Source organism: Tupaia chinensis, unplaced genomic scaffold (assembly GCF_000334495.1).
Source record: "Tupaia chinensis unplaced genomic scaffold, TupChi_1.0 Scaffold000217_1, whole genome shotgun sequence".
Taxonomy (NCBI): Eukaryota; Metazoa; Chordata; class Mammalia; order Scandentia; family Tupaiidae; genus Tupaia; species Tupaia belangeri.
In genome coordinates this window covers 4,877,966-4,888,412 of record NW_006159692.1, presented here as the reverse complement: position 1 = coordinate 4,888,412, position 10,447 = coordinate 4,877,966, and the positions used below count along the sequence as shown (strand labels likewise).

At 40.1% G+C, this 10,447-nt stretch overlaps 1 protein-coding gene across 2 annotated transcripts in view; it reads right to left on the bottom strand.

Moving 5' to 3' along the window:
* The window catches only part of EXOC6 (exocyst complex component 6), a 195,381-nt gene that overhangs the window by 34,724 nt on the left and 150,210 nt on the right, over positions 1 to 10,447 (bottom strand). For both annotated transcript variants that reach the window (XM_006147639.3, XM_014587534.2), the window contains exon 20: positions 9,035 to 9,108. In XM_006147639.3, the coding sequence (XP_006147701.1) occupies positions 9,035 to 9,108 (74 nt within the window). The remainder of the gene's footprint in view (positions 1 to 9,034; positions 9,109 to 10,447) is intronic.

Here is a 10,447-nt window from a genome sequence, read left to right as displayed (position 1 = left end):
AAAAAAAACCCCACAAAAAAAAAAAAAAAAAAAAAAGAAAGAAAAAGAAAAAGAAATGTTATGAGATCCAAATACATTTGTACTATTTACATTCTTTGTGTATAATTCAGAGGAACGGTCCCTTCTCTAGTCCATAGTATACCCAAAATCAAACACTCAAAAACAGTGCCTAATAATGAGAAAAATTTTTATGCATATGATTGTATTTGCAGCCAGTCCATAACCTGATGGTTAAGGGAACCAGTCTCACATGGCTGTCCATGTGGTTCGAGTCCTGGACCCGCTGGCTTAACATGTGGGGCGCACATGTTTGTGTGCCCCAAATCTCGACAGGATGGAGATATGGAGAAGGGACCGAGGCATGACCTTGCCCCACTGGGGAAGTGCTTCCTTTCTCCCTCTCTCCCACTCTGGCAAGCATGCACGCTCTCAGGCAAAAAAAAAAAAACAAAAGAAGACAGTGATTGTATCTGGAAGAAGTATATACTTAATTTATATCTAGGCTAATAAAAATCATATACTTAATTTTTCCTCTACAAAGGCATACCTCTAAGGCTTTAGACTAAGTCGTTCAAGACTTTTTGAAGGCTCTTCACATGACAAGACAGCTACCAGACACCTCAGGGCCTTACAATTAAGTCTCTTAGGTGCTCTCCGATTTGTGAGTATATCATTCTGCAAGACGTGAGGGGTAGTCCTCGCCCCAAAGCACAGTGGTCAGAGTCGAAATCCACTTTTGTGAATGCAGTCTAAGAATTCCCATCATGCCATTTGTTTATGCAGTGGTTAAATAAAACTACTAGATCTTCTTCAAATGTTGTCAGATTTCCTACATCCTGTATTTTTTAATTTAAAAAAGTTAAATACAGCAGTTAGTATTTTCCTAACTTCATGGAACTTTATTGGCTCAACACTTAAGCCTACTTAGAGCCCTGTGATTCGGTCTTCTGTCATCTTAGGGAACTCTCCTAGCTTTGTGTAATCTACAGGTATCATTCATATTTTTCTATGTCTTTATTTAGTCATTATTTTAAAAACATGCTGATCCCACGTGTCAAAGACAGACATCTAGACGGTGCTGTCAGCGACTTCCTTAAAGCGGCATTTCTCTAAAACTGTTCATGTAATACATTCCAAAGTGATGGAGACAGGTTGGTTCTCTGACGAGGTTAGGAAATCCTGGGTTACTGCAGAATTTCTGTCTTTAGATTCTAATGCACATGGTGAGTCCTTCAGAGGGGATTACAATGTAAAATGCTTCCCCAACTTATTTGATTTGGAAATAGTTTTTTTGGTTGTTTTAGAGGTTATAGCCTTAAGGCATGTGCTCTCAGAGAGAGAGAGAGAGAGAAAGAGACAGTGAGAGGGAAAGTGAGAAATCACCCCCAGGGAGGATAGCCAGGCTGCAATCCCTTTCTTCCATTTGCCTCCTGGGGTCTTGGGCACGCACGTACATGCACCCAGTGTGATTTTCAAGCCACCAGGTCTGGGACTCGAACCGCAGTCAGCCCCGTGGGAGTCCAGCACCATAACTGCTATGCCATCTGCTGCCCCCTTGTTTTTGTGGGGTTTTTAAAGAAATCCTTTCTCATCTTGAACAACTGGTGTCCCTGGAATGACTCTTCAGAAAACATTGCTCTAGAAAACACAACTCACTAGCCAGCATTCTTTGAGCAAGAATGATTTTTGGCTTCAAATCTACTTTTTTGTTTTATCATTCAACCTTCCTAATTCTCCAGATTACCTAAGAGAGTCTCAAAATATTGTCAAATGAAGCAATATCTTACCCATCTAAGTAAGCTACCACCAAGTGAAATAGGGTAAGTTAAATGGGATTTAGTATTAGTATTAGTGAAGCCAGGGATGCTTAATCTAATGTAAGAAAAATGCTTTTTTTTTTAAGCCATAAAGGTGAGAGATTTTTTTTTTAAGTTTTCTATCAAAATGGTTGTGATCTTTAGTTGCCTGCCAAATTCAGTCATATGGAATACTTCATTTTCCAGTGATGTTTAGTGAAACATCTAAGTACTAAAGATGAGTTATAAAAATTTACCATTGAATACTACAAATTACACAGAAAATCTTAAAATAGTTCAAATTGGGGCTGGCAGGTGACATGATGGTTGGGGGTGCTGGACTCCCACATGGCTGATTGCGGTTCAAGTCCTAGATCGGGTGGCTTGCTTTCTCACTTTCCCTGTCTCTCTCTCTTTCTCTCTTGCTGTCCCTCTCTGGTCAAATAAAAATAAAGTTAAATAAAATAATTCTTTTTAAAAATAATTCTAGACTAAGGTTTTCATTTATTTTCTAAAGGATTCCACATATTCATCTGAAATGCACAGGAAGGATTATACTTAACAAAACAGATGGCCTTTGTAGAAGAAAACAAGTATTCATAAGCAAAACATAAATACAGTCTATCACTTAATGACTTCATTTCAGAACTGGGGGTACACAGATGATAGGCTTCACTTGTAAAAAATATTGCACAGACAAATCATGTCCAAACAGCACATTTAAACCAACTGAGGCAGCATCTTCACATAAGGAGCACTAATCCTCACATTGTCTATAGGGCAGAAGGCCTTGCGATGTTGTTGAGATAACTGGCTTCCATTAGCAGCTCTGTGATTGGCAGGAAGATAAAGTCTTTTCTCTGGCAGGCCAGCTATTTCCTTTTCCTTAGAAGAGGGCAAACCTGACGATCCATCTTTTAGCCGCAGTCTCTCATTCAGTCCCAATTCTCTTGCCTTCAGCTTTGATATGGTTCTAACTTTCCTCTTGTATCAGCTCATACTTGTCATCAACTCCTCTATTCAGAACAGCAAATATCAGGAGTTTGACCTCAGGGCAAAGTCCGGGTGGGCAGGTAAAATTTGACCACTGGACCTACTTCCTAATCTTTCATAGCCAGCAATTCATGAAGCAGTATCAAATTCAAACCCAAAACCAGAAGCATGACCCCTTGTAAGTACTATGAAAAGAGCTCTTTTGCCTTTCTAAGTATACTTGAAAAGAACTGTCAGCCACTCTATTAAGACAGAAATGGATCACAGACTAGAAAAAAGAAGGAAAAGTGCAGAAACTCAGCTGAAATGTAAATAAAGGTGTTCGCACTCCCTTTATGTCTGGTGATATACTGCTTCATAGAGAAGTGCTAAGACAATATGCTGTTAGCTTAAGAAATGATCTTTACGAAGTTGGAAACATAAAAGCCACCACTGACACTTTAAGGCATCCTTACTTAAATAATCACTAACATTTGATACCAAAAAAAACCCCGTATCATCTCATGTGAAACTTTCATTTTTAAGATTACTGGTTTTGTTTGTTTGTTTGTTTTGGTCAATTCCCACTGTTGGCATTTTGCCACTTAACTGTTCATAAACTAACTTAAAACCTAAACACTGGCAAAAATAACTACCTTTTCCAATTTATTAAATCTATGCAGCTAAAGTTAAGTTATAATATCATAATAAAATTTAAGTTACACCACAGTGGTCCAGAAGCTAAAGACAAAAATTATCGATAGTTGTCTCTTTTCATTTTGGAATACAAAGTGTAAGGATAAAGTAGGGTTGTATTTTAACACTAATAATTAAGAAAACTTATTTATTTATTTATGTAAGAGATTTTTGCTATATGGCACATGCACTTGCCAAAAAGACAGAAAGACACAGAGACAAAGAGTGAGAAATTACCCCATCCACACCCCCAGGGGTATGGCCACATCACAATCCCTTCTCCTCCATTCTCCTCTTGGAATTTTGGGCATGCATACACACATGCTTATTGTGAGTTTAGGCTGCTGGGTCTGGGACTCAAACAACGGTCAACTATGTGAGTCCAGCAATGTAAACATTACACCATATGCTGGTCCCAGGAAAGATTATTTTAAGCTCCCTTTAAAATTAGAAAAAAATGGAACCAGCAGTTGGCATAATGGCTATGTCACTGGACTCCCATGTAGTCGACCACAGTTCGAGTCCCAGACCCAGTAGTTTAAACTCATGCCAGACGCAGGTGTGTGCTTGTGTGCCCAAGATCCCAAGAGGAGAATGGAGGAGAAGGGATTGTGGCGTGGCCATCCCCCATGGCGGGTGATTTCTCGCTTTCTGTCTCTCTGTCTCTCTCTGTCTTTCTGGTGAGAGCATGCACCCTATAGCAAAAAACACTCAAAAAAATAATAATAAATTTTTTTAAATGTAGTAAGTTAGCTCATCATAGAAATTTTTTATTCTTTAGCCACTTGTACTGTGTATTTATTTACTACCATACTTTAAAATGTCTTATATTTACATAGTTATTTTTATATAAATGTTTTCTCTTTTTTTGGGAGAAGTTTTTGCTATAGGTTCTTCTGTGCACTCACCAGAAAGACAGAGAGAGACAGAGACAGAGAAAGCAAGAAATCACTTCCCAAGATGATGGCCATGCCACAATCGCTTCTCCTCCATTCTCCTCTCAGGATCTTCGACATGCACGCACACGCGTCCGGCGTGAGTTTAAGCCATCGGGTCCAGGACTCGAACTGCGGTTGACTACATGGGAGTCCAGCAACATAGCCATTACCCTAACTGCTACTCCTGATTATTATTATTATTTTTTTTAATTTTATTGAAGTGGTTTCTTTCTTTCTTTTTTTGAAAGAATTACTTTATTTAACCTTATTTATTTATTTTAATTTGACTAGAGAGGAACAGAGCGAGAGCGAGAGAGAAGAGAAAGCAAGCCACCAGGCCCGGGACTCGAACCGCAGTCAGCCATGTGGGACTCCAGCGTCTTTAACCACCATGCCACCTGCTGGCCCCATTGGTCCCAATTTCTATATAAATGTTTTGTGTTAACATATATACATGTCATAATGGAGTTCATAATTCTAAATGTTTCGTATTAATTTATTTTATTTACTTAAAATCTCTTAAACTAGGGACCAGCAGTTAGTGTAACGGCTATGCTGCTGGACTCCCATGTAGTCGAGCGGTTTGAGTCCTAGACCCAGTGGCTCACACCGGGTGCATGCTTGCATGCCCAAGATCCCAAGAGGAGATTGAAGGAGAAGGGATTGTGGCGTGGCCATCACCCCTGGGGGTGATTTCTTGTTTCTGTCTCTCTGTCTTCCTGGCAAGCACACACGCCCTATAGCAAAAATCTCTCTCTCAAAAAAAAAAAAAAAAACTCTTAAACTATATGAATGAGAAAAACTCAACCAGGACTTAATGTATAAGTACACATACTTAGAAAGAGAATTCAAAACAAATTCAAAAATTCAAAACGACTTTGTATGTTTATTAATATTTTTCAAAGAATTATTTTATTTCTATTATTATTATTACTGTTATTAATTTGAGCAGACAGAGGCAGAGAAAGAGAGAAAGGGAAAGCGAGAAAACAAGCTGCCAGTTACGAAACTTGAGCCATAGTCAGCCATGTGGGAATCCAGCACCTTTCGGTGACACCAGCTGCCAGCACGAGATGTTTATTACTATTTATAAGTATGCCTTAGTGACAACTCCCTAAGGAGCTATTGAGTAGTCAGAAAAGCCATGGCACTTTTTTTTTTTGGAGAGGTTTTTGCTATAGGGCGTGTGCGCTTGCCATAAATACAGAGAGAGACAGAGACAGAAAGTGAAAAATCACTCCCCCGGGGGGATGGCCATGCCGCAATCCCTTCTCCTCCATTCTCCTCTCAAGATCTTCGGCACGCACACATATGCCCCTGGAGTGTTTAAGTCATTGGGTCCAGAACTCAAACCGTAGTTGACTACATGGAAGTCCAGTGACATGGCCCGTGATACATTTTTTTAAAAAGTCATGACTTTTCTCACTGACCAATGTATGCTTGAAGAGAGACTTTCACATGGAAGAAAGTACCTGGGATCAGAGTTTTAATCTGCTTGAACCGACCGTTTATCTGGACAATTCAAGGAATGGAATCTCTGCTAAGAGTTTCATAAGCTATGTGGCCCTACTCACAATCTACAATACAGTTACTAACTATGGGGTCAGCGGGAAAGGCACAGTGCAATTTTGGACAGAAAAACATAAAAATACATCGTGACTTTCCCCAACAACCTAATGATTAACATCATCTACCCTAGGTAACACCATACAAAGAAACTGAAAAAACATCATATAATTCATTTCAAGTTTTCTATGAACAGATTATTTGTATATTATGGGAATCAAATCATCCAAAAATTGTCCTTTGGATTGGAGAACATATTCATGTCCTTTAAATAGGGAAAATTACTCAGCAACTGGACATAACTGGGAATCAAATACACAAGCTTTTTTTTCCCCAAAGATTTATTTATTTATTTAAATGTATTCATTATTGTTATTATTATTATTTTATTTGACCACAGAGAGATACAGAGAGCAAAAGAGAAAGTGAGAAAGCAAGCCACCAGGTCTGGGACTTGAACCAGTGGGCCATGTGGGAGTCCAGCACCTTCACTACCATGCCAGCTGTTGGCCCCACAAATATACAATCTTATATTTGACTTGATAAAGGATCAAGCTTTCAATGTTAGGTCTTTTTTTAAAAAAAGAATAATTTATTTAATTTTATTTATTATTATTTTTTAATTTGAGAATTAAAAAAGAAAGAGAAAGAGACAGACAGAGAGAGAGAGAGAGAGGAGAGAGGGAAAGTAAGAAAGCAAGCCGCTGGGTCTGGGACTTGAACCACGATGTGGGAGTTCAGCACCTTAGGTAGCATGCCTCATGCCGGCCCCTATGTTAGATCATCTTGTTCAGGAAAATAGGACTGTAACAGAGAGAATACTTTCTAAAGGCAATGGATCAACTACCAGTAGGAAGAACCCCTGCTACTGTAGTAGAGTGGAGTGGTAATTATAAGAGTCTACCATCCTCATTTTCCACTATCACCCCCAACTCATCAGGTCAATTGTCTAGGTTACCTAGCACGACTTGTTTGGCACAGTGCCTGAGCACCAGCTGCAAACAGAAATAAACATAATATATTTAACATGTTCAGTGTTTTACAAACATAATTTGGGGACAGGATGGCTTTTTCAGTTTCCTTCTAAGTCTTGAAAATATCCCACTTATTGTCCACCTGTCTCATGTTTCATAAGGATTCCCAGCCAGTTCACAGGTGTTTTGCTTCTCAAAAAGATTTTTAAGTTCCATAAAAACGAAACTCTCTCTTATCCTACTTTTGTCTCCATCTAAACCCTATTTCTCCCCTCCAAATAATGAATACATATTAACCGATAAGTACTTATAGAACACTGGTATGAAGATAGAGCAAATATATCTCTATTTTCAAATAACTACTGAAGTCAGCTCCTTCACTGCTCACGCTGGTCCTCACGTGGTGAAGTCTGCTCACACCACTGGCAGAGTCTCATCTCCAGCCCCCGAAGGGAGTGGACGCCACGGCACTCAGGGTCTTTGCTTTAATGTGCTCTCCATGCTTCTTCTTGCTAAGGGCAGCAGACACTCCTACTGTCAATTCTAGCATTCCTGAGCAAGCTAACTTCGGTCCTCCCCTCCTCACTCCCCTGTGACGCCCCGGCTTTATTAAACTCTTAACCCTAGGACTAAGAAAGAAAAAGAAAAAGGGAAAGAAGACAGGAATAAGAAAAAATACATATGCATAGATGGAAAGAAGGAAGAAAATAATACAAAAGTAGATGTCAAAGAGTAGTAAAATGAATAGAAGAGGTCTGAAAAATGATCTGGCTTAGAATACTGTGACCAGAGAAAATTATGCAAATATCTAATTCTCTCTTTATATTTTTTAATAATCTGTTAGAGAATGCCTGCACTTGCAGGAGAGAGACAGAGAGAGGGAAAGTGAGAAAGCACCACAAGGAGGCGGTCACACAGGAATCCCTTCTCCATTCTCCCTCGTTTCAGGGTTTTGGGCATGCACATGTGGGTCTGGCCTTGTTTTTCAAGCCTGTGGGTTCAGGATGCAATTCAGACAGACAGCATGTGGGTTCCAGCTGCCTAAACTACCATGCCACTGGATGGCCCTCTAATTAATTATCTTTTAAAAACTAGTTTGGGGGCCAGCAGTAGGTATGGTGGTTAAGGTACTAGACTTCCACATGGCTGACTACAGTTCGAGTCCCAGACCTGGCAGCTTGCTTTCTCATTTTCCCTCTCTCTTTGGTGAGTGCATGTGGCCTGTAGAAAATTTAAAAATAGTAATAAATATAAATAAAATTAAATAAATAAATAATTATTTTTAAAAAAATCCTAGTTTTATCATGACAGCAGGTGGTGTGGTTGTTAAGGTGCTGAATTCCCACATGGCTGACCATGGTTCAAATCTCAGACCCAGCCACTTAAAAATCATGCCAGTATCAAGTGCGTGCATGCCCAGAAAACTCAAGAGAAGAACAGAGGAGAAGGAATTGTGGTGTGGTCAACCCCCTGGGGAGGTGATTTCCCACTTTACCTCTCTCTGTCTCTCTGGTGAGCACATACACACTATAGCAAAAATCTCTAAAAAAAAAATAAATAAATAAAAGAAATAATTTAAAAGGCCAGCCATGGTGGCGCAGGTAACAGGGTGTTACTATGAGAAGCTGGAGGCCATATGGGAAGCTCTGGGTTTGCATCCTGAGGTGGATCTGAGCATGCAGGCATGACCCGGGGCGCCCACAGTCTGGCCAGTTACAGCACTGGAGGAGAGTCGCAGCTGGAGGCCCTGTCCAGGATGTCCATCTCTCTCCCTCTCTCAAAGTAAACAGGTAAATAAACTCTAAAAAGAAGAAACAACTTAAACTTCACATATCAGTAAGCTGAAATATGGTATATCATTTACTCATGTGCTTTAGCAGATGATAACTAAATAAAACACTCCCTGATGAGAATGCACCATGATGTTAAGATGTTAAATTGGACATGGGTTCGTAGAGGTGTGAAATTCAGTTATCAATGAAGCATTTTTCTAAAGGTAGCTTGTTTCAGGGCTAACAAGCTCTCTGCAGTGGTAAAACAAAAAGGCAAGAGGTAGAAGGCATTGCATGAGAAGAGCATTGTGATATCTTACTTGTCTGAGGTCAATGAATGCTAGCTGCAGGGTATCCCCCTGGAATCCTGGCACAGGCTCGGAGCTGGCGAACACTATTAAAAAAAAATAAAGAGAATAAAACAGAATTGTAAAATATACAATTTAGAGTTTAGCCACTAAATTAATTTCTACTTATTACAAATGTATTCTAATATTTACACATTACCATTTTAAATGAAGATCATTCATAACCTTTCATTTCCACTACTGAGAATGTCCTCCACACCCATTACCACAAATATTTTAGTAATCTTAAACTTCTAACCTGCCATTTAATCACTGTAATGCTTAATCACAATAAATTTAGAAGGGTTATCCTACATAAAGTTCAAGAGTTGTAATATACTTCAATCAGTTGAAGTTTTCTGACTTGTTTTAGCCTTAGGTAAATGATTATAGAAGCATTTTGAAACTAGACCAATTCCACGGCTGTCAACGTATTTCAAACATCTGCTCATTACAGAAGATACCCTATTAAACGCCCACCTCTAGCTAATAGCAATAAAGGCCGACACCAAGGAACGAAGCCGGCTCTCTGTGCAGGCAACAAGTGAAATGTCCTGAGAGCCCGTTCTAAATCAGGATGATGGGTAAATGTCTGCTCATGCCTTTTAATCATCTTTTTTCATAAAGGAATCCTGAATCTTTAAAAGCTAAAATATCTTTTTTTTAAAAAGAAAGGTTACTTCTCCCATGAGAGAGGGAGACAGGTAAACAAAGAGAGAGACTGAGAGACAAAAAGGAGGAGGCAGATACAGGCACCCTTCACGGGGTCTTCATAGAACGACCCTACCCCAGCCTCGCCAGTCAGGATCAGAGGGACCTGCACCTGGCAAGTACACAGAGGCCTCAGGACATGAACTCGGGACCTTCTCATATGGCCTCAGCATCTCGGAGCACTGTGTTACTGCTATCCCACCAAGACTGGTGTAAAGATAGCTTGTTAGTTGCTGTTTGCCCGAGGGTGCGTGCACCCACTTGCAGAACACAGAGAGAGAAAATGAGAAAGCACTCCCCACCTCCCTGGCAAAAGGTCACACCGCAATCCCTTCTCCATCTCTCCCTCCTTGTGGGATTTTGGGCATGCATGCTCATGTACCCAATGTATTTTTCAAGCTACTGGGTACAGGATTCATACCACAAGGTCAGCCATGAGGGACCCAGCTGCCCTAACCACTACGTCACAGGCTAACCCATGAAAAAAATACCTTATAATTAAAAAAAAGAATTCCAGGGACAGATGTGGTGAAGCAGCAAGGATGGCCCCAAGATCAGGTTCCCCGTGGAGCCTGTGGAGCCCTCCCTGAGGAAGCCTGGAACGTGCATGTCCACACTAGAGGCTGACGAAGGCACAGGGTAGATCCAGTGATCAAGACCCTGTCGGGGTGCTGC